Below are 24,715 nucleotides of genomic sequence, written 5' to 3'. Positions count from 1 at the left end.
TACCAGGAAAACAAAAGCAAACATTAGAGAAGAAAAAGAAAATTATAGCTATGTATCTGCTGCAAGTACTTTTGGTATTAAAGGAATTAACTCTGTGATAAGAATTAATTTTACTCTAGCTTCTATTCTTCTGAGAAGGAAGGAGAGGGCTTACAGTCACTGGTTGCAGGTGTATTGTGGGATGCTCTTGGCCAGATGGTGGAGGGGCAACAGGATTCCAAGAGAGTGCAAGAAAGGGTTTGCCCCTTTGGGAGCTTCACATTTTATTGGTGTCAGATCAGGAAGCACAGAACAAAAGAACAATACAAAGCCAAGGCCTTCTGTTTTCCTGTAGAACTATACGGGGAGTGGGAGAGGGAGAAGCAGGCTCCCCACCAAGCAGGGAGCCCCGATGCGGGGCTTGATCTCAGAACCCTGGGATCATGACCCGAGCCAACGGCAGACGCCCAATGACTGAGCCACCCAGGCGCTCCTATAAATACATTTTTATTCATCACCAGTAGCGTGTAAAATCATAGTAGATTGTATATAGGGGAAACTGCTTGTTTTAGAACTGGGTAAGATTAGCCCATGAGGTATCATGACCCTTGCAGTGGTGTTGGTAACACACCCGTACCTGTATTCCAGAAGTCAGCCACCCAAGGTTGGGAAGCACAGCATTACGGAATAGTGTCTGCCCACTCCAGATTCAGATATGCCCAGTGGTTGACACAGGATGCAGCTGAGTAGGGATAATTGCAGTTTTCTTACAGGTGTTTTTTAACGTTGAAATACATGTTAGAATTCATAGGACTGTAAGTCAAAAGAAAAGCAATCTTTATATGATAGACACATTTTTTAAAAAAGTTAAATTCCAAAAGATGTTAGGTAGCTGCAAGTTTTATGTGTACTCACAGTAGTCCTGGTTGCTACTCCAAAAGCTAGTGTGTAATTTTAAGTAGTTTTCAAACTAAGGGGTAGTATGATGATTCTGCTGACCGGCTGTTGGCTCTCATCTTTAGTCCTGTGCTCAGTTAGGAGAAGGATGTCTATGTGAGGGTTTCTGATGAACTAGAGAAAAGTCCAGACTTGTGAGGACCGTGGAAGGTGTTACATCAGCTGGTGAAGGACCTGGAGGAAAGTGGCTATGGTAGACATCTCAGGTAATTGAAAGGTTATGGAAACAGCAACAGGAGTCAGTCAGTTGGGCAGTGAACCATTTTATAAAGAAGAATGCAATACAGTTGGCTGTCCAAAATTATTTTTTTTAAAGATTTTATTTATTAGAATGAGAGAGAGCACGAGAGGGAAGAGGGTCAGAGGGAGAAGCAAACTCCCCGCCGAGCAGGGAGCCCGATGTGGGACTCAATCCTGGGACTCCAGGATCATGATCCGAGCCGAAGGCAGTCGCCCAACCAACTGAGCCACCCAGGAGCCCTGGCTGTCCAAAATTAAAGAAGTTAGAAGCTTCTAGTTATAGAACAGGTCTACACGTCTATTTGCCCTGGGCGTTGTAATGAAAATTCCTGAATAGGGTGAGGTAAGTGAGGTGTCTTTCTAACCTACATATTCCACTCTAGGTGGAGCTCCTTTTAAGCTTAAATCCTTTTTATTTGCTGCTTAAACTTCTAAGACTGTTTTTTCTGAAGTCAAATTTATTTACTAATTTTTGGACTTGGAAGAGTGGATGTAAGACTTGAAGTTTTGCTATTAAATTTCAGAAAACCTCATAACGTGATGTAATTCTCCATTTAAGATTGCCACATGTAATTTCAGACAGTGAATTTCATTTTCACTGTCAATTGTCCTGAAAACAGTGCAATAGTGCATTTTAAGTATATCGTCATAGAAATCTTTTGAATGCCTCATTGTACAAAACATCATGGTAGGTGCTATGAGAAATCAGGGTATTTTTTTTGTTAATGTTTCTAATAAAACCTGGTTTCTGCACTCAAGGTACTTAAAATAATCCAGAACACAGATATAACTGTCTATAGCTAACCGTGCTACAGGATAGAAAGGAGCTGATTGTGGATTGACTGTCAGCCCTACCAAATAAGGACAAAGGAAAGGCTATTTCAGGAGTTAGCTGTTATGTATTGGGGGTCCCACTGGTGTCTTGAGAAGAGGACTATATCCTAGTTTTGTGGTTTAAATATTGATCCTTTACTTGATTTAGAATTAACCACACTTGAGGAAAAGTAGGCCTAATTTAAATGCAATATTAATATTTTAATCTTTAAAATGCTTTTTTCTATTAAAGTAACTCATTTTTAAACATAATTTGAGGGGCACCTGGGTTGGTTAAGCGTCTGCCTTCTGCTCATGTCATGATCTCAGGGTCCTGGGATTGAGCCCCGCATCTGCTCCCTGCTCAGCGGGAGCCTGCTTCTCCCTCTCCTTCTCCCTCTCCCCCTGCTTGTACACTCTCGCGTGCGTGCTCTCTGTCAAATAAATAAAATCTTTAAAAAAACAACATAATTTGAAAACGAAAAAGAGTGTAAAAATTGCTTTTGTCAACCTACTTCCCCATAACACTTTTAAAATTTAATGTATTTCATTGATCTTGCTTACATGGAAGGGTTATTTTTTTTGCAGTTATTGTACAGTGTTTCTGATTTTCATTTGCTATTCTTACTATGTTTTTGAAAACTAGGATTCTAAATGGTAGTGTTAATATTCTGTCTAGTAGAGGTATCACAGTTAACTTTTTTGTCCAATTTTTTTCACTATTTTAAATAGGCTTTTTTGATGTTCAGGATTATTATTTGAGAGGGGAGAGAAGGAGTGGGTGGAGGGACAGAGGGACAGGCAGAGAATCTTAAGCAGGCTTCGTGCCCAGCATGGAGCTGACACATGGCTTGATCTCACAACACTGAGATCATTGACCTGAGCCGCAGTCAAGAGTTGGACGCTTAACTGACGGAGCCACTCAGGCACCCCAATGTTCAGGATTATTTTAATGGGATGATTTCTAGGTATAGGGTTACTGGGTGCATGGCTAGAACACTTTTAAGAATACATGTATACCTGGAGTGCCTGGGTGGCACAGTTGGTTAAGTGTCCAACTATTGGTTGCAGCTCAGGTCATGAGATCAAGCCCTTTGTCAAACTCCCTGCTCAGCATGGAATCTACTTGAGATTCTCTCTCTCTAAAATAAATATATATATATTTTAAAGATTTTATTTATTTGAGAGAGAGAATGAGATAGCATGAGAGGGGAGAGGGTCAGAGGGAGAAGCAGACTCCCTGCTGAGCAGGGAGCCGGATGCGGGACTCCATCCCGGGACTCCATCCCGGGACTCCATCCCGGGACTCCAGGATCATGACCTGAGCCGAAGGCGGTCGCTTAACCAACTGAGCCACCCAGGCGCCCTAAAATAAATATATATTGAAGGAAAAGAAAAAGAATACATACATATACCTTAAGCATATATATATTTATAGGGGCGCCTGGGTGGCTCAGTCGTTAAGCATCTGCCTTCAGCTCAGGTCATGATCCCTGGGTCCTGGGATCAAGCCCCGCATCAGTAGGAAGCCTGCTTCTCCCTCTCCCACTCCCCCTGCTTGTGTTCCCTCTCTCGCTCTCTGTTGAAAAATAAAATCTTTAAAAAATATATATTTATAGACATACATGCAGGTGTGTATATGTATATCCAAATTGTCTCCCCATAAGAACATACTAATTTATATTCCATGCAATGAGTGTCCATTTTATTTTATTTTCCAAAGATTTTATCTTTATTTTTTTTTAAGATTTTATTTGAGAGAGAGCATGAGCAGGGGGGAGGGGCAGAGGAAGAGGGAGAAGCAGGCTCCCTCAGCAGGGAGCCAGACCTGGGGCTGGATCTCAGGACCCTGGGATCATGACCTGAGCTGAAGGTAGATGTTTAACCGGCTGAGCCACCCAGGTTCCCCTTATCTATTTTTATGAGAGAGAGAGAGAGCGCGCGTTCGCGTAAGCGCCTGTTCCTGTGAGTGGGTGGAGGGAGGGGGAGAGAGAGAGAATCTCAGGCACTCTGCACTGAGGACAGACCCCAGTGCAGGGCTCAGTCTCACAAACCTGAGATCATGACCAGAGCTGAAATCAAGTTTGTTGCTTAACCGACTTTGCCACCCAGAGGCCCAATAGTGTCCTTTTTAATCACACCCACACTGGGCAGAAAATAATACATAATTATTTAATTTTATTCTTTTTATTACAAATGAGGCTGAAGGTTTTCCCCCTTATGTTTATCAACTGATCTTCATCTTTTATGCATTCTGTTCATGCCTTTTGCTCACATTTTATTGGTATCTGTGTCAATTGGGCGGCAAATAACAGAAAACTCCTGGGTTTATTTGATGCCACAGTGAGTCTATGCATAGGAAGATCAGGGCTGGTGTTCCGACTCAAGGATACCGCCAGAGATATCAGATGCTTTCCTTTTTCCGCTCTCCCATCCTTAGGGTGTGCTCTCTTCCTTTTTGCTTATTGCTTCCTGATTACGTTACACGAAGAAAGGGGTGAAGGATCCTGCAGCCAAATCTCTTCCTGTTCATCGGGAAAGGACAGAGAGCTTTCTGAGAAATTCTCAGAAGAATAGTGATGGCCAGTATTGTCTCTAACTCAAGCTGGCAAATCAGAGGTAGAAGATGGCCTTTGGGTCAGTTACATTGTCTGCTACAGTATCTGAATGTTTTTACTGTTTATCCCACATTTTTAAAATTTTGATATAGAATTTTCCATCTTTGTGTTAATCTTTATTTTCTGGCTTCTTTGCTATTTTTGTGATCTTTTGTTTCATATAGTCATGTTTGCTAGTTCCTTTGTGATATTTTACCACTTTTAAGAACAAAAACAAAACCCTTTACCTGCTCATGTGGTTGTTGTAGGCTGATTCTCTGGGAAGCAAAATTTGAGATGGAGATTTGTATACTGTGGTGAATGTGTTTTTGCATGGCTTTAGTGTTTTTGGAGTTAGTTGAGGTGGCTTTTCTAGTCCATTATGCCCAGTGTTGGAAAAATGAATGCTCTTGATTGTATTGGTCCTTACTAGATCAAATTTATCGTGGTACTAAAATATCACTTGTTTTCTGTCTGTTGACCAGTGTGTAAGGCAGATGTGGCCTTATTGTGGCCTCAATTTCTCCTCCTTTAATCAGTGTTTGTTTTATGGATCTAGGGACATTGTGGTTCACTGATTTTTGGCTGATCGCTCTCCTCCAGTGTTTTTCATCCACATAAAAAATTGAGTTCTCTTTTATCGGCTATTAATATTTGTGTTCCATCTTTTTTTTTTTGGTTATTTGCATAGCACATCTTTTAGTTCTATTATTTCCAGACTTGCCATATAATTTTGTTTAATGTGTGCCTCTTGTGCATAACACCTAGCTGGATGTTTTTCTCCCTTTTTTCTCTTTTGAGACTAAATCATTGATAATTGGATTACTTAGGTTTCGTTCTGTCATCTTATTTGATGTTTTCCATTGACCGTGCTCGAATCTTTTTTTTTCCTGTTAGACTGAGATTTTTTCTTCTGTAATTTTAAAATTATGCAGTTTTTGTTCTTCTGATAGTTACCCTAATATTTTAATGTGCATTCTTTATATTTCTTATACATTGGAGTTACTCAATATTCCTAAGCCCACCCAGTTTTCCCTGGAAGTTATTTATTTTCCTTTTGTAACTTCATAGTATTTGTCTCTTACTGCACCCAACATTCTCCTCACTGGATCTGATCCTTGTGTGTTTGGGGCGGGGGGGTGTTGCTTACTGCCACACGTGTGCTTTCCCTGGCAGCTGCAGGATCTCCCATCATAACTGCCCATCTGCAGCCTTCCAATTAGGGATCTTCCCAGGATCTGGCCCATAGAGTTTCCCTCTTCGAGTGTGCCTGTGTATTTCCTTCTTTTTTTTTTTTTATTTCAGTATCTTTTCTGTATTGTCATGGATTAGGGTAGGCCTAATTTAAAGCAAAAAATGATATGGAACTTTTAGGACACCAGGAGGGAGGATGTTTCTGCTATTTCTTTATCTTCCCTTTAAAACAATGTTAAACAATATTTAGATACTACCCATACCAGTTTAGCATTCTGTGGCTTTTTTTTTCCCCCTTGAGCAGTTTTGGGACCATAGGCAGTTTTACCTGTGGTCAGCAGACAAAGATGTAGGTCACAACCTCAGAAAGAAAAGTTGTCCACTTTTATTACTTCCCTTGGGCAGGACACTTAGTATTCTTTAAGAGTAATAGCAAAACAACAAGCTAGCATAAAGTCTGGATAGAGGTTTCTGAGAGGCACTTTGTAACAATACATGTACCTTATTTTGAGAGAAGAGTGTATGCAGTTAAGTCCTTAAAAGCAGTAGGTACAAGTTACAATTTATGGAAGCTCAGCTGGAGATTATCAAAGCAGAGGACTTGGGAAAAACAGAGCAAACAGAGGTCAACTGAGGCAAACCATTAAGTATGACTGGGAGGGAAGGACTTTGCGAGGCCAATGAGGAGGAAGAGAGGACATTGCGAGCTGGGTTCAGCATATTCAAGAGCCTAGTGTCTAAAGTAGGAGCAGGTAGAGGGATTCTGAGGGCTAGAAAGGTAGGTGATGACCTGATTAAGACAATACCCTCTATTGTATTTCACCATTAAGTTGCATGCTCTGGGTTGGAAATATTTCTTTTTAAAACATGAAAGTCCTTTTTTTATTCCTGTTGTTTCAAAAGCCTTGTAAAGTAAAAAATGGTGTCGCATTCTGAGATTACTCTTTTGATGTCTCTTGAGTTAGCCTTTTGTCTGTGGTTGAATTGTGTGAAACTTGGGAGTTTGTACTTACGGATAGAGAATCTTTCTGTTTCTTGTGCCTTTAGGCCAGGCTGTGATATCACGGTTACCTCTGCTTTGGAATTATTCATGAGCATTACTTGTTACATAAAAAGAAATCATCTGGAGCTGCAATGCTTCTACTTTTGTAATTAAAAATTGCCTTTTAAATACACTTCTTCCCATAGACTTCTGTGAATGTTAAATTGCCACATCATATGATGTCAAGAAATAATTTGGAGGCATCTACTTGTAAAATGACAGAGCCATTTAATTTTGAAAAAAATGAAAACAAGCTTCCACTACGTGATTCTTTAAGAAATCCTGGAGCACATGCTAACCACCCTAATTTCCGGTTGAAAAGCCCAGAGAATGGAAATAAAAAGAACAATTTTTTGCTGTGTGAGCAAACCAAACAGTATTTGGCTAGTCAGGAAGACAATTCAGTATCTTCAAACCCTAACAGCATCAATGGAGAGGTGGTTGGATCCAAAGGAGACAGGAAGACGTCAACAGGTGAGTGAAAACTACAGGCTTACTACTTCTTGATTCTGGTGGTTTCTTTGGCTTATCACAGATATGTAATCACACACCCATGTACTATTAACAGAACAACTAAATAGCTACCTTATAATATTTGCATTTAAAGATTTAGAAGCAAAAGCCAGGTGCCAAATAGCTTCATCACAAAAAAGATTCTAGAGGAGAGAAGGTCTACAAATGAGCTTTTCCTCCCACAATGGGAGACCTGTACTAGGAATGTAGAAAGGACATCTCTGCCTTTTTAAAGATTGGCATATTAAAAAATACCATGCAAATTGTATGCTTACAAAGATATAATAAGATATTAAATTGTTTCATTAGATTTTTAAAAATGTTCCTTTAGTCCTAATTCCAAAAACCTGGTTTTGAATGGGGAGGAGGGGAGGCCTAGTGAGTGTATATCAGATATGATGTTTTAATGTTATGGTGATGTAGTTCTGGTGCATGGCCTTTGGGCCTCTGGGGTTTCCCAAGAGGTCAAAACTATTTTCCCGATAATACTAAAATATCATTGCCTTTTTTGTTGTGCTGACTTTACACTGATGGTGCAAAAGCAAAGGTGAGTAAACCAATAATGCCTCGTTAGCTCCTACCTGCCTGGGCTAGTGGTCATTGGGTTTTTTCATTGCTGTGAACTTGTGGTTAAGACAAAGCCAGAACCTTACTGAGTGAGGGCTGTCCTTGACAAAGCACTAAGAATTACTACTAAATCTTGACACCTGTGTACAGATATTTTTAGTATTTTGTGTAAGAAAATAGGAATTACCCCTAACTTCTGCTTCATAGGGAAGTATGAAAAGTGTGTGTGTGATTGAGTTGTAAGCTGTATGTATGGAAATTTTTTCTTGGAACATCATTTTTACTTGAAAAGAACAACAAATTCTCGTTACTCAGATTTAGGTATCTAGCATTCATTTTCTCAAAAATGAACAAAGTGAGCCTGTCACTTCAAGGAAAACACCTGACAGTATTTTGTTGCTAATGATAAAATTTAAGCTTTTGAGCAAAAATGAGAATTTCAGGAAACCCATATCTGCCACTCTGTGTGACAGCTTCTCAATACCTAGACTTTTCCAGTGAGATGCGTGGTGATACTAACACACATGATTTTTAAAATACTGTGTAATGAAATCTGTCCACATTTGGAAGATCTGCATAACTCAGAGTTTTTCAGTCTTATCCAAATGACCAATGCATGATGTTGCACAGTCATGCATGGGTAAAAATCTACTCAAAGTGCAAGATAAATCAACGGATTCCAATGTCACATTATGAAAAAGTTTTAGATTCCACATTGCAACTACCCCTCAAACTACGACCTGAGTTTTGGCATGATGTTAAAGGAAAATACCCATAATTATCTGAGAAGGCTGTTAAATACTACTTTTTGCAACCACATATCTGTGAGAGGCCAGATTTTCTTCATATGCTTCAATGAAAGCAACACAAGGGGATTGGCTGCAAAAGCAGATATGTGAATCCAACTACCATGAGTTAAACCAAACATTACAAAAATGTAAAACAGTGCTACTCTTCTCACAATTTTTTTTTTTTTTTGCTTTGGAAAATGTAGTTGCTTTAAAAACAAAAATCATGTTAACGTAGTGCATTTATTTTTAAATAAAAGTTTAAAATTTCTAATTTTAATTTCTTTTTAACAGTTTTTTACGGGGAGGAGGGGCAGAGGGAGAGGGGGAGAGAGAATTTTAAGCAGGCTCCATATCCAGCACAGAGTCCCACGCAGGCTCTATCCCGGACCCTGAGATCATGACCTGAGCCAAAATCAAGAGTCGGATGCTTAACCAACTGAGCCACCAGGTGCCCCTACATTTTTTAAGTAATCTCCATGCTCAATGTGGGGCTTGAACTCATGACCCCGAGATCAAGAATCACATGCTCTACTGACTGAGCCAGCCAGGCGCCCCTTAATTTCTAATATTGGTAAATATTGACAGACATAGGCCATATAAACAAAATCTCTTTGAGATTCTCAATAATTTCTAAGTGTGTAAATGAGTCCAGGTCAAAAAAATCTGAGAATTGCTGCCTCAGTGAATGGAGATAAATTCATTATAAGAGGAATAGTAATTAAGTTTCAAACAAATCCTTATTTTTCATTAGAAAAAGTAGGTTATTGCTTATTTATAGTGTAGGTTTAAGGCCATTATGGTATAGCTTTATTATTTGAATATTATATTGTACATTTTCAGGAATAAAGTAATATTTGACTTTTATGTTTTCTCTCTCCAGGAAACTCAATGTCACCATTAAATGTTGGAAACAGTTCACCACCCAAAGAAGTAAATAGTGTAAGGTTTTGTTTTTTTTCTATTTTGTGTTTTTGTTTGGGTGTAAAAGATTCTAAACATATTTTGTATTGTGTTAATGAAGAATTACTCAATTTTCAGATATTACTGAAGGTCAAGCTTCCTTTTCTTTATCCTAGTATCTTTAAAAAAAAAAATCAGTTCTTTTTAGGTAATTGTAGTATGCTATGCCATTGTAAGTGCAGCCCTGCAATTGACATGCAGAAATAATACAGATCCTGTGTAGCCGTTTTGGTTTCTCCCTGCGTGATGTGCTGCAGAATTTAGTATATGACAACCAGGATGTTGAGAGTGATACTGTCAAGATACAGAACATTTCCATCTTTCCCTTACATGTTTTTTGATGGTCATATCCATTTCCCTCTTGCCCCTATCACCTCCTTAAACCATGGAGGCTACGAATCTAATCCACATCCAAAGTTTTGTCATTTCAAGGATGTTATATAAATGGAATCCTACAGTATGTAACTTTTTGGGATTGGATATATTTACTCATAATTCCCTGGAGATTCATCTAGGGTTGTTGTATCAGTAGTTCTATTTTTATTGCTGAAAAGTAGTCCGTGGTTTGACATTCACATATTGAAGTGCCCCTGCACGGTTTCCAGTTTTGGGTTATTACAGTTAAAACTCTTATAAACCTTCATGTGCAAGGTTGATGTGAACATAAGTTTTTGTTTTTGTTTCTGCTCTGGGTTAAATGCCCAGGAGTGCAATTTCTGGGTCATGCAGTATTGCATATTTAGTTTTTTATGAAGCTACTAAAGCATTTTCCAGCAGAGCTGTACCATTCCGTGTTCCCACTAAGAATATCTGCAGCATCACACCAGCATGTGGTGCTGGTGGAGTTTGTATTGTTCCCAATCATATAGACGTGTGGTGATATTTTGTAGTGGTTTTCATTTTTGTTGCCCTAATGGCTAGTGATGAACATCTCATGTGCATATTTGTCATTTGTTTCATTTTTGATGAGATGTTTACTCATGTATTTTGTCCATTTTCTAATTTGGATTTTTTTTTTTACTCAGTTTTGAAAGTTCTTTATATGTTCTAAATTCTAATCTTTTGTCAAATATGTGATTCACAAATGATTTCTCCCAGTCTGTAGCTTGTCTTTTCAATCTCTTAACCAGAGTGTTTAGCAGACCACAAGTTTTTAATTTTAATGATGTCCTGATCACTTTTCCTTTTATGGATTTTGCTTTTGGTGTCAGGTCTAGAAATTCTTTGCTACTTCAGATACAGAAAATTTGGGGCTTTTTTTCCAAAAAGTTTTATAGTTTTATATTTAGATTTGTGGTTCATTTTGAGTTAATTTGGTTTGTTTTGTTTTGTTTTTCTCCAATTTCTCCACCATTTGTTAAAAATGTTATATTTCCTCCACTGAATTGCTTTTGCACTTTTGTCAAAAATTAGGCGTATTTATTCTATTTTCCATGGACCTGTCTATATATCCCTCCACCAGTATCACACAGTACTGGTGCTATGTAGTAAGTCTTGAAGTTGGGTACAGTGATTTCTCTCACTTTTTTTTTTTTTTCAAAATTGTTTTAGCTAGTATATTTCCCATGCCATCCAGTATACATCTTAGAATAATCTTGTCCATATCTGCAAAAGGCTTGCTGAGATTTTGTTAGTAATTGATTGGTTTTTTTTTTTTTTTGAAGATTTTATTTGTCGGAGAGAGGGGGAGAGAAAGCGCGCACACGCACAAGCAGGGGAAGAGGCAGGCAGAGGGAAAAGCAGGCTTCTTGCCTAACAAGGAGCCCAGTGCAGGCAGGCCTCAATCCCAGGATCATGACCTGAGCTGAGCCAAAGGCAGACACTTAAACGACTGAGCCACCCAGGCGTCCCAATAGTAATTGATTTAAACTTGTATAAGGATTGAGGATTATCAGTATCTTTGCTTTGTTGAATCTTGCAGTCCATGAATGTAATCTCTCCGTTTATTTAAATCTTCTTTGATTTCTTTCACTTTGTAGTTTTCAGCTTATATGTTCTATGCAGTTATTTACACATAGGTTTTTTTTTTTTTTTTAGTGATTGTAAATGCTGTTATAGTTTCTATTTCCACATATCCTCAGGTTCGTTGTTAATATATATAAATATGGTTTTGCATGTTTCTCTTGTACCCTGTGACTTTGCTGAAGTCACTTATTTTGAGAATTTTTTTTGTAGATTCCTTGGGATTTTCTACATAGACAATTGTATCTTCTGCAAATAGGAAGTTTTATTTTTTTTTCAGTATACTTTATATGTCCTTTTTTTTTTTTTTGCCTATTGCACTGGCTGGAACTTCTAGCACTATGTTGAGTAAGAATGGTGACAGTGGGGCACCTAGGTGGCTCAGTTGGTTAAGCGACTGCCTTCGGCTCAGGTCATGATCCTGGAGTCCCGGGATCGAGTCCCACATCGGGCTCCCTGCTCGGCGGGGAGTCTGCTTCTCCCTCTGACCCTCTTCCCTCTCGTGCTCTCTATCTCTCATTCTCTCTCTCAAATAAATAAATAAAATCTTTAAAAAAAAGAAAAGAATGGTGACAGTGGATATCTTGCTTTATTTCCAAACTCAGTGGAAAGCATTGAGTCTTTTCACTATTAAGTGTACTGTTAGCTATGGGATTTTTGTAGATGATCCTTATCAACTTGTTGAAATTTTCTGTTCCTATTTTTTTGATAGTTTTGATCGTGACTAGGTGTTGAGCTTTTCTAAATGCTTTTCCTTCATCCATTGATACCTGATCTTTTAACCTGTTAATATGGTGGATTACACTGATTTTTTAATTTTTTAATTTTTTAAAGATTTTATTTATTAGAGCACAAGAGAGAGCACAAGCGGGGGTTGGGGGGAGAGGCAGAGGGAGAAGCAGATTCCCCACTGAGCAGGGAACCTGATGTGGGGGTCGATCCCAGGACCCCGAGATCATGACCTGAGCTGAATAACTGACTGAACCACCCAGGTGCCCCTTTGTTGATGTTTTAAAATATTTAACCAGTCTTGCATCCCTGGAATAAACTCCACTTTGGCATGGTGTATAGTTAATTTTGTATATTGCTGAATTATATTTGGTATCATTTTGAGTAGGATTTTTACATCTGTTTTTATAAGCAGTTTATAATTTTCTCTCTCTTACTATCTTTGTGTGGTTGGGGAACCAAGGTAATATTACTTTTCTGAAAGAGAAGTTGTATAGGATTGGTGTTAATTCTCTAGACATTTGGTATTGTTTTCCAGTGAAAACCATATAAGTGTGAAGATTTATTTTTTTGGTGTTTTAAGATTATTCAATTTCTTTAATATTTATAGGACTATTCACATTATCTTTTTCATATTGTGATAATTTGTGGTGTTTGAGGAATTGGTCCATTTTGGCTACATCATGAAATCTGAATGTGTAGAGTTATTCAAAGTATTCCATTATTTTTATGTCTTCAGGGTCTGTAGTAAGGTATACATTGTTTCTTTCCTGATATTGGTAATTTATCTTGTTTATTTTTCAAACAGTCTTGCTAGATCAGTTTTATTGATGTTTTTTTAATTTTATTTATTTGAGAGAAAGAGTATGTGTAGGAGCTGGGTGGGTGGGGGGAGGTAGAAGGAGAAGCTCTCTCCCTGCTGAGTGGGGAGCCTGACCTGGGGCTTGATCTCAGGACCCTGAAATCACGACCTGAGCTGAAGTCCAATGTTTAACCTACTGAGCCACCCAGGTGCCCCTTTTTTGGTCTTATCAAAGAACCAGGTCTTTCTTTCGTTGATTTTTTTTTTTCTCCAAGTTTTTATTTTTAATTTCATTGATTTCTGCTTTTATCTTTGTTTCCTTGCTTCTGTTTGCTTTGGGCATGTTTTTTTCTTATTTTTTAAGTTCTTAAGATGGGAATTTAGATTACTGATTTGAGACTTTCCCTCTTTTCTAATGTGTGAACTTAGTGCTATAAATTTACCTCTTGGCCGTCCTTTAACTGTGTCTTAAAAATTTTGATTTGTTATGTTTTCATTTTCTATGAGTTCAACATTTTTTAATTTCCTTTGAGACCTCCTCTTTGACTCCTGAGTTGTTTAGAAGTATATCGTTTTCAAATATTTGAAGATTATTTGTTAATTACTGTTGTTTCTAGTTTGAGACCACTGTGGTTGAAAAACATCCTGTGTGATTTAAATTTGTTGAGCTTTGCTTTATGGCCCATTGTGTGGTCTTAGTATACGTTCTGTTAGCACTTGAAAAGAATGTCCATTCTGTGGTTGGGTAGAATGATCTATAAATGTCTAACAGAATCCGTTAGTTGATGGTGATCTAGAGTTCTTCTGTATTCTTACTGATTTTCTATGTAGTTCTATTAATTGTTGAGACAGGGATATTAAGGTCTCTAACTATAATTATATATTGTCTATTTCTCTTCAGTTTCATTTTACTTCATTTTTTTTCTATTAAGTCTATAATGCTTATTGTATTTTTGCTTAATATGTTCTTCCTTCCCTTTTGTTCCAACATTCCTTTATTTCCTTTATGTTTAGAGAACGTCCTTTAGCCATTCTTTTTGGTTAGGTCTGCTGGTGACAAATTCTTAGTTTTCTTTCATTCAGGAATGTCTTGATTTCTTCTTTATTCCTGCAGGATACTTTCCCTGGATAAGTTTCTAAGCTAACAGTTCTTTTCTTTCAGCACTTGAAAAAATGTATTACTTCCTTCCGCTCTCTGTGGTATCTGTTGAGAAATCTATTCTCTTCTGAATTACTTTTTCCCATGTAAGTAAGATGTCCTTTCCCTTTCTCTGCTTTTAATCTTTTTTGTCTTTAGCTTGAAGAAGTTTGACTACATGCATCTTGGTATGGATTTCTTTAATTTGGTCTGGGACTTGCTCAGCTTGAATTTGTAGATTTATATCTTTTGCCAAATTTTGTAAGTATGGGGCATTTTTTGAGAACTACTTCACCCTGCCTTTTTCCTCTCCTGGGACTCCAAAGACATGAATGTTAAATATTTTGTTACAGTCCCATAGGTCTCTGAGGCTCTGTTAATTTAGTCTTTTCTCCACTTTGTTTTTTCTCTCTTGTTAGACTTGGCAGTTTCTATTGTTCGGTCTTCAAGTTTACTGATCCTTACCTCTATTCTCTCATTCTGCCATGGCGTCCCTCATTGTGTTTTTTTTGTTGTTATTTTACTTTCCAGTTGTAAAACTTCCATTTGGTTCTTCTTTATATCTTCTGTTTCTTTGCTGAGACTCTCTTCATTTGTTTCAAGCGTGCTCATAATTGCTTATTGAAGTATTGATGGCTGCTTTAAAATGTTTGTCAAACTTTTCTGTTGTCTTGATGTTGGTATTTTTTTTTTCATTCAATTGTGATTTTCCTTTTTCATAGTAAGACAAGTTATTTTCTATTGAAACTGGCACATTTGGGGTATCTTATTTAAACTTTGTTTTAGCTAGCTTCCTCTGACCCTATACCAGAGGAAGGTGGGTGCTGCCAGGTGGGAGTAGATGTCCAGGTGCCCCACTCAGCCTCAGTTGGCACTCAAGATGGTGCTCTCCCTTGCTTTGGGGTGAGGGTGGGAGTTCCAGCTTCCAGGTAGGCCTCATGTGATACCTCCTCCCTGACTGGGAGTTATGAGTGCCTCTTTACTGATACGGAAGTGGGATGGAGTGGGAAGAGGGTAGGTGGGCCAGGGAGGAGAATTAGAGGGGGAGAGTTGAGACACTCATTACTTTTGAATGGTGGTGAAAAGTTCTCATTGTCCACTGGGTCTCCTCTTCCACCACCCCAATGATGGTGTTGAGGTAGAGGGGACACTCGTACCTGCTGGGTGGAAGTCCAGGTTCCCCACATGGTCTTTATGGGGAGACTCCCAGAGATGAAGTGCCAGCTCCCTGCTCTAGAACAGGGCCATAGTGTTTTCTGTGGTGTTTGTCTAGGGTAGAACAGTTACTGGTTTTCTGTATTGCTGGGCTGCCCGTTTCCTGGTCTTTTGGCTAAGGAGAGTAGACTTTCTGTTGGGGACTTTATTGTCTGTACTGTTTGGCATTTTGGGTTGCTGGCTTCTCCAGCACTGTGTCTGGGATATATGAAGCAAAAAGAAAAATCAAGAAACTCATTGTCTTGTTCTTCTCTGGGTCCCAGGTTTCCTAGCCTATCTGCTGCCTTCTTGTCAAAATCAGCTTATGTTTGTTTATATGTAAGTCCAGGGTTTTTTAGTAGCATGTAATGGGAGGAATAGGGAAAGGTACATCTCTTTTATCTGTCCAGAAGAGGAAATCCCAAATACGGTATTTCAAAAAAATTACTACCAAGTTTTAATATTGCTCTTCTCTTTTCTTAATAGGAGCCTAGCAATAACATGCCTCCTGCAAAGTCAAAAAAAATACACAGGTTGGTTGAGAATTCCTTGTCCATAAATAATTCAGCACTCTTCAACTCCTTAGGACCTCCTTTTCGGTCAACAACTTGCCATCGCTGTGGCCTGTTTGGTAAGCATATTTCCCTAACATGTCTTTTTCACACATTTGAAAATATTTTTATTATGGAAAGTTCAAAAATATTAAGTATGAACAGAATAGTGTATCTGTGCTCTATACCTATCTCTCTGCTTCAGCAGCTACCAGCATCCTACAGTTGTTCATCCATCCATACCTTTCCACTCTTGCTGCTTCCTCACTCAGTTATTTCCTGTAGTTTTGTTTGTGATAAAATTTACATGCATTGGCATGCACAAACTCACACGCCTATCAAGATACAGAATATTTCCATCTTCTTAGAAAGTTCCTCCTAGCCCCTTCTAGTTTCTCTAGATGCTAGAGGCAACTGCAGTGGGGTTTTTTTAACCATAAATTAATTTTGCCACTTTTAGAACTTCATATAAATGGTGTCTTATAGTATTCTTATGTGTAAAGCTTTTTTTTTCTTTTAGAATAGTATTTTTGCTATTAGTACATGTTCTACGTACGCTATTTTCTGTTGCTGAGTAGTATTTGTATGATTATATCACAGTGTATCTGTGTTGTTATCGAACATTTTTGCTTCCTTTAAGTTTGTGTTAACTTTTGGCTATTATGAATAGAGCTCTCTCCACATTTTTGTACAAGTCCTTGTGTGGATATAGGTTTTCATTTCTCTTGGGAACATACCACGAGTATAATTGATGAATCAAAGGGTAGGTAACAGCCAAGCCATTTTCCTAAGTAGTTGTCCCATTTTACATTCCCAATGATAATGAGTTCTGCGTGCTCCGCATCTCTGTCATTTGGTGCTGTTGGTCTTTTCAACTTTAGCCCTTCTCATGGGTGTGTACTGGTATCTCATTGTGGTTTTAACTTGCATTTCCCTCATGATCAGTGAATGATCTTGAGCAGTATTTCATGTGCTTACTGGCTATTTGAATATTTAGCTTTTTTTTTTTCTTTTTTTGAGTAGAAGCATTCGAGCCCAGCCTTGTTTTTTGTTGTTGTTTTTTTTATGTGTTTTTTTTCTGCCTGTATATTCATAGGATTTTTTAATACTTTATTTAAAAAACCACCTGGGTTTTTCTGGGTGTGATTCCCTTCATTGGTTTTTTGTTTTATATATTTTTTTTAGTGGCATGAGGTAATAAGCCATGTCAGAGTCTGCTTGCACAAGTCTGTTTTCACTACCACACAATTTCTATTTCCTTTGATTGTTCCTTTTATAATGTGTTCTGGGTTCTACTTTAAGATAGTTAGGTTTTCAGTCTGTCCTTTTCATTTTCACCTTTGCATTCCTATTTGCAATTTGAGAGAGCTTTAAGAATTTAATCTTAACGCCTAATCATAAACAGCATAATCCTCTTCAAGTAATCTTGACGTGATTAATAGAATGGTGATTGATATGTCTGGTCTTTGAAAATGTCTTGCTCTCAGCAACAAATACTTGGAGTAAAACACTGGTGATGTTACGGGCTGTGTTCTGTAGGATCGCTGAGGTGTTCACAGTGCAAGCAGACATACTATTGCTCCATAGCATGCCAGAGAAGGGACTGGTCAGCACACAGCATCGTGTGCAAACCTGTTCAACAAAAGTAAGTATAATTTTTATTTATTAGAGAATATTTAAAAGGATTTTTTTTTGATGGGGTAAAAATCGAATGAGGTAAGCAGGCCATAACTATGCAGAAGTTATTTTATTTACTGAGGTGTAACATAAAGGATGCAAATCTGAAATGAAGAGCTTACAAATTTAGGACTGAGTTTTCATGAATATAATTTTATTAGTACATACTCAGAGTTAGAACTTTTAAGTTTGTGTTTGTAATAATTAGAGCTTTAGGATGCCTTTTAATCATGTGTTCTTTCCTGAATTTTGATAAGGTAGAACTGTCACAGTGCCTCATGAATTATGATTTTAAAATACGAAAATCGTACTGGCATGACATATACCAGTTTACAAAGCAGTTTCACATCTATAAGTTCATTTGATCCTCAAAACCGTTGAGGTCACGTAGGGATTATCTCCATTTTGTAGATAAGAAAGCTGGGGCTTGGAGATTGTGGCTGTGTATGTCCCTTTAATTAGGTGGCTTTGGAAGAGGCAAGCCCGCACACAGGGTAGACTGTTGCATAGCCAGCCCTGGACTATTTTGCTTTGTTACTACTGTGATACTCTGAAGGAAGCTGTTTTTCTTCTTCTGGATTTTGATGATTGAGTCTCAGTCATTGTGGCCCCTACTCTTAATTGGCTCTGTACTTATAAGTATTATAATCAGCTGCTTTATTTCAGTTTCCACAAATGTGAAGATAGGAAATCACCTTTTGAAACAAAGAACATGCAAGTGAAAAATGAGGTATGATGTACTTTTTGCCTTTAGAATTTTGAATGGTTTCCTTTTATTGAATTAAGAGGACTTAAACTAAATAAAATACTTACAGCTTCTCCATTTCACCAATGATTATTCAAGTGATCACCAACCCCCAACATGGGGCTCAAACTCACGAGATCCCAGATCGAGTTGCAGTCTCCTCTGACTGAGCCAGCCAGGCGCCCCTGCACCAGTATTTATTTAAAAACAAAAGTTTCCTGTTGAATAAATCTGTACACCTTAATGATCAATTGGGTGACTATTAGGGATTTTTGAGCATTGTGTGTGCCCAGCACTTCCCAGAAGGACTTGCGATGAGATGCCTGTGTCTCGGTGTAAAATCATTGGATTCCTGAGAGAGCTCCTCTCTGTGGTCCCTGCATGCACACGTTCTCTGGCTTTGTGTACTGCCCTCATATCGAAGGAGCATTTTTTTTCTGTAAATCCCCCCTTCCATTTAGATAACTATGTGGGCTAAATCATTCATAATCTGAAAAATATCAGTAGTACTCAGCTCGCCTATAATTTTTAGGCTTCTGTAGCTGGTCCTAGCTTCTACTTAAAAAAATCTGACTTCCTTAAATATTCATTCTTTTAAAATGTTAACAAGTGCGAACTTAAAACACTAAACCCCCCTTTTTATTTTATAAACTCAACATTATCACCATTATGGTCTGATTCTTGAGTGCTCCCACGGCTGTGTACACTGCCTATGGACAGTGGGTTTTATTGGTTCTTGAAGGTATACACTGTTTCTCTGCTCTCTTATTCAAGCCTCGGGGGCTATTTTGGCCTTAATTCCAGCAAATGGTGGCCACAGTACCACTGAAACACGCGCTTGTGTAAGTACCTCACTCATGCATTTTGTTTTTTTTTTGAAACCCAGGGTGACTATCCTCTTGGAGTTACTAAAGAAATAGCCATTTGTGCTGATAAAATAATGTTTTCTGATTTGAGAAGTCTACAACTCAGGAAAACCATGGAAATAAAGGTATTTGTTGTTTAATTTCTATAGACAGAGATCCAAAGGACTATAGACTTTTATTCCTTGTTTTCTGTTTTTACTTTGAGCTTATAACTTCAAAATGTAACTGATGAAATTGATTGCAAAAACTATCTTATAACTTTTTTCAATCTTGTTAGAAAGCTTTAAGAAATTCACATTTGCTTGTATTCTCAGTGAATTATTGCACCTTTTGTCTCTTGAAAGGGTACAGTTACTGAATTCAAACACCCAAGTGACTTTTATGTGCAGTTATATTCTTCAGAAGTTTTAGAATACATGAACCAGCTCCCTGCGAGTTTAAAGGAAACCTATGCGAATACAGCTCAGGAGGAGGATTACATTCCTGTTAAGGGGGAAGTTTGTGTTGCCAAGTACACTGTTGATCAGGTAACTGCGGATGAAATGAATTATTTACTATGATGTTTTAACTTACTTTGGTCCTATAACTCAACACCAGAGCTTTTAATAATGCATTTGCTGGCTTAACCAGAGGCTGTGGTCACATTCCCATTTCTGGTCCTGTCAGTATTGTAGGTCTGTTGGGTGACCCCCTCCAGCTCTGTTTATGGGCTCCTCTTCTGCCAGTTACAGACGATGGCGAGTCCTGCAGCTTGTGTTTATTTCTGTAGCTGGGGCATTAGTGTATTATAGTGTCTCCTGGGCTAGACTAACCCGGGAATAATTGTGCACATTAAAGTCTCCTAAATAGACAAGTTTAGGGATTTCTTAGCCAGATTCTTAGAAGATTAACTTGTTAATTGAGTACCTCAGAACAGAGCTATAGCCTTTCCTTTGCATGTTCTGTAGATTGGCTAAGAGTTTTTAAGCCTAAAATTGTGAAATATGGTTTTGAAGCAAAGCACCATTATATTCCACTTTCAGACCTGGAACAGAGTAATAATACAAGATATTGATATGCTGCAGAAGAAGGCACAAGTCTTATATATTGATTATGGAAATGAAGAAATAATTCCAGTAAACAGAATTCACCAACTAAATAGAAACACTGACTTATTTCCTCCATGTGTGAGTCTTTTTTACTTTCTAAATTCCTAATAGGGTCCCCAGAGAGCTGTTTTTAATGTTTTGATGGTCACAATATTTGCTCTATTCTGTGATGGTTATTATAAAAAAGTACCTATTGGTATATTTTTCATCTTTTACTAAATGTAGATAAATACTCATTGGCTTTCTTGGACGCATTTAAGAAGACTTATTTAGTTAATACTTCCTTAGATGAGAAACTTACATTTTTTAGGGACTTCTTATCCATCTGTTCTTTTAAAACAATCATTTTTATGTTACGTTGTCTGGAAGCAACCTGAATTTATATGTATTTGAGGGATAATTATTCTTTCATGAATTTCTTAAGCTTCAAGTCCCAAAAGGAAAAGCACTGTGGATAGCGTAGCACAAGAGACAAATAATTACACATAAAATTGTTTATTTGCTTAGTTCTTGAAGATTTCTGATAAATTTTCAGTGTCAAATATATTATGTTTAAAAAATCTTCATGTTATTAGAAAAAATCATTTTCAAATACTAAGTCTTTAGTAACTCACGTAAAATCTTTCAGGCCATAAAGTGCTTTGTGGCCAATGTTATCCCAGCAAAGGGGAATTGGAGCAATGAATGTGTCAAAACTATTAAATCACTGTTAATGGAGCAGTACTGCTCTCTAAAGATTGTCGACATCTTAGAAGAAGAAGTGGTTACCTTTGCTGTGGATGTTATGCTGCCAGGTTCAGGTAAGATCTAAAATTTTCTTAGATGGAGCACTTAATATGTTGTTTAGTCTTCACCTGTTATGCAGAGAAGAAATAGAAACATGAAATGAGGCCAAGTAAGCTCCACTTGGAAGTCCTTCAGGGTGTGATGAAAGTACGGCTTTAACCCTGCTCTTGCAGTCGGCAGTCTTTCAGAGACCCGGCATAGGGTCATGGAGCTGCTGGCTTCAAAGGCTAGATGCAGACTTACTGTGGGGATGACTGTGTTAGCCTTTTGATATGGCCATTATGATCACCATTCCTGATTTCTACTCATTTATGGAGAAAAATTCAAGAATGTCCTTATGAAATTGTCCATGCTTTCACCACCAGTGCTTTTTCCTTGAAGAATCTTCACAGAACTGCGTTTGGTTAGTATTGAGACTGTAAGTGACTAGTATTGAAGTGTGGAGGTGGAAACCTTTCTTTGTGTTTGAAAAGTGACTTCTGACCGTGTGCTTATAATTGCATCTCAGTTTCCAAGGTATCACTCTTCTACTTTTAGAGACCCCGGTGTCTGTTGGTGACTTGGTAGAAAATTCAGTTAAATCTTTTGTGAAATTAAATATAAAATCTATCTTCTTTCTTTCCTGTGTATGTTTCGTATTATGACTCAGGCTTCTGGATGGTATTTCAAGGAATTTGAAGTTTATGTCATGTTGGCTACCCCTTGTTTCAGCCATACTTTATGTCTGAGAAAAAGTAGTCTTAGCTTAACACTAAATTTTTTTTTCTCATAAATGGTGGCCATACTAAGCATGCCAGTGAGGTGGCAACTAAACCTGTAATTTATCCAGAATTTTGAGGTGAAATATTTTTATAAAATTTTCTGCCACATGACAATGGGAATTTTGTCTCAATTTTTAAGGCTGAGCATCAGTAAACTGTATTTTGCACACACAAACTGAGCTGGTAAGAAATAGGCCAGTGTATTAATAACTATAATCTCTAGAACACATGGTTGTGATTCATTTGTTTCATGTTTATGCCTTTCTTCTAATACTTGGTATAATATCTCAATGGGGATACATTTTCTTAATCATTTTTAGGAAAACTCTTAGATGATGTGCTCATAGAAATGGGATATGGCTTGAAACCCAAGGGACAAAATTCTAAGAAGCAAAGTGCAGATCCAAGTGAGTATACAGATTAATACTGAAGAGTATAGTGATTCTAGGTACTGAAGAATATCTTCTCTACTAAACATACAAAGGCAGAGCTGTCACAGTGTTGCAGTTAATGGAAATGATAGCCATTCTTTAAACTTTATGTAAGAAAGATACTTTTTCATGTAGTAGTACATTGTCTATTCTTAGTCTTCCCTGCCTGTCTTCCATATTAACCCCTGACATGATGATCATCAGAAATCTCTAAAGTACTAAATATCATGACACTTTGAGTTGAAGGGTTTTTAGCTAACATTTTCTTAAATTTTCCCTCTCTGTGGTTTTTCCATGTAGTATAACAAGAGAAGCAAGAAGTTTTGCTACCAGCATTTTATTGTCTCATTGCCTAGTTTTATGTGTTGTTTGTTGCCGTGTTTTCTTCTTTCCCTTGTTCCTTTACCGGTTACTTTGGATGCAGACATACTTCATTGTCTCTTGCTCATTCATCCAGAGGTGATTGCCAGGCTAATAGTGCTGTGATAAGGTGCATCCTTCCATATAAACAAGGTTGACTCATCTTTAAATCTACCTTATCTTTACCTCCTGTCCTTTGCCTTGTCTGATTGGTTGCCAAGTCTTCATTGATTCTTCTTCCTGAATATCCTTTGTATGTCTTTTTTCTTTTTTAAAATCCTTTTTTTCCTTACTGTTTTCTAGTTCAGGAATCCTTACCAGTTGTGGATTATTGCAACAACCTTCTCTGACTTTACCTTTTGTCTGCTGTTTTCTTATAGTACTGCATACACGATATCTCCAAAACACGAATTTTGGTATGACAACTCTGCCAAAAAGTTTTTAGTAGTTCTTTGCCATCTAGAGGAGAAAACCAAACACTTACTGGTCTAATAGGAGTCATGGTTGAAACCATAACTGCCGGTGGTGTCTTAGGGAGAGTGTTGAGTCAGGGGAAAAAAAAGGGGAGATAAACCTGGGGCCTACAATATCGAGTGAGAAGCCATGATGGGAGAGGTGGATAGAGAATAGGGACAAGGGGCGCCTGGGTGGCTCAGTCGGTTGGGCGACTGCCTTCGGCTCAGGTCATGATCCTGGAGTCCCGGGATCGAGTCCCGCATCGGGCTCCCTGCTCACGCGGCAGGGAGTCTGCTTCTCCCTCTGACCCTCCCCCCTCTCATGTGCGCTCTCTCTCTCTCTCTCTCATTCTCTCTCTCTCAAATAAATAAAAAAATCTTTAAAATTGGGAAGTGTGAGTCTTTAAAAAAAAAAAAAGAATAGGGACAAAGTTGCCAGAGCAACAGGGGGGTGAATGCTTCCAGGAGGAAATTATCAGTAATAATAGCAAGTGTTGCAGAGGTATCCAGTGGAAGGAACAAAAATCTCCTGGGCAGTATTTGCTTCACTGAGGGGGACTGTGGAGGTGCCTTCATGGAGGGTATTCTGTGGTCAGTGCAGACACATAGAGAAGAGATGAGAAAGGAAGTGCGCGCAAACTGCCTTGGGAGCACCTGGACAGCACCTAACCTGGGTTAGGAGAGAAGTCTTTTCAAGGTGACACTACACTGAGCAAGAAATAACCAGGTTGCTGGGGGATTGGGAGTGTGTTCTGGGAAGGAAGAATAACATGCGTTAAGGCCTAGAGGTGTTGAAGGAACATGATTGGGCCTGAAAAGCTGCAAAAGTAGATTAATGAAACAAAATGCCTTGGTTTTTCTCTTAAGATGATCTTGAGGATGTTGGAAAAATGACAGCTGAAAACAAAGTTGTTGTGGATAGAAGTGATTTAATCCCGAAAGTGTTAACTTTGAATGTAGGCGATGAGTTTTGTGGTGTGGTTGCCCACATTCAGACTCCAGAAGACTTCTTTTGTCAACAGCTGCAAAGCGGACGTAAGTAAATTTTCTTGATTTGTGCTGTCAGGATAACCTATGTACTTCAAGAGACTCAACATGTGAAAAAGAAGATGATGTGCAGATTTGTATTTGTGTTTAAGATGTGATCTGTATCTACAGATAAGCTCGCTGAACTTCAGGCATCCCTTAGCGAGTACTGTGGTCAAGTGCCTCCACGCTCAGATTTTTATCCAACAATTGGTGATATCTGTTGTGCGCAATTCTCAGGTGAGGGAAGAGTATTACTGAATTTTTTTTTACTTACAATGAAGTAAAAATAAATGAAACAATCTTCAGTTTGCACTGGATGGCTGCATTTGAAGTTTGACAAAGCACACCAGTCATTTAAATATGTACAGTTAAACTGAATCCAAGTGTGCAAGGGAAGAGAGCCTGTGAATCCTGGAGGAGTTGGTAAAGGAAGTTTCTGTTGTTTTATCAGCCCTTTAGTTTTGGGGACTGGTGCAGATAATGTTGTT

General features: G+C 38.1%; 1 protein-coding gene across 7 annotated transcripts in view; it reads left to right on the top strand.

Annotated features, from left to right (window-relative positions):
- Positions 1-293: 293 nt before the first annotated feature.
- The window catches only part of TDRD1 (tudor domain containing 1), a 40,384-nt gene continuing 15,962 nt past the window's right edge, over positions 294-24,715 (top strand). For 5 of the 7 annotated variants that reach the window (XM_088019820.1, XM_088019818.1, XM_088019817.1 and 2 more), the window contains exons 1-12: positions 6,981-7,296; positions 9,574-9,632; positions 15,965-16,109; positions 17,569-17,674; positions 18,373-18,436; positions 19,338-19,442; positions 19,662-19,844; positions 20,340-20,483; positions 21,034-21,205; positions 22,273-22,359; positions 24,066-24,233; positions 24,357-24,464. In XM_088019820.1, coding sequence (XP_087875946.1) covers positions 6,999-7,296; positions 9,574-9,632; positions 15,965-16,109; positions 17,569-17,674; positions 18,373-18,436; positions 19,338-19,442; positions 19,662-19,844; positions 20,340-20,483; positions 21,034-21,205; positions 22,273-22,359; positions 24,066-24,233; positions 24,357-24,464 — 1,639 coding nt within the window. In that variant the 5' untranslated portion in view covers positions 6,981-6,998. Of the gene's footprint in view, positions 348-6,968; positions 7,297-9,573; positions 9,633-15,964; positions 16,110-17,568; positions 17,675-18,372; positions 18,437-19,337; positions 19,443-19,661; positions 19,845-20,339; positions 20,484-21,033; positions 21,206-22,272; positions 22,360-24,065; positions 24,234-24,356; positions 24,465-24,715 lie in introns of those variants that run through there. The other 2 variants (XM_088019816.1, XM_088019821.1) reach the window with 2 other exon arrangements.

This window comes from Eumetopias jubatus, unplaced genomic scaffold (assembly GCF_037043125.1).
Source record: "Eumetopias jubatus isolate StellerSeaLion01/CBP00866 unplaced genomic scaffold, mEumJub1_p1.0 scaffold_17, whole genome shotgun sequence".
NCBI classification, from domain to species: domain Eukaryota; kingdom Metazoa; phylum Chordata; class Mammalia; order Carnivora; family Otariidae; genus Eumetopias; species Eumetopias jubatus.
Note: the sequence above shows the minus strand (reverse complement) of the source record. Positions and strands in the feature narration are given on the sequence as shown.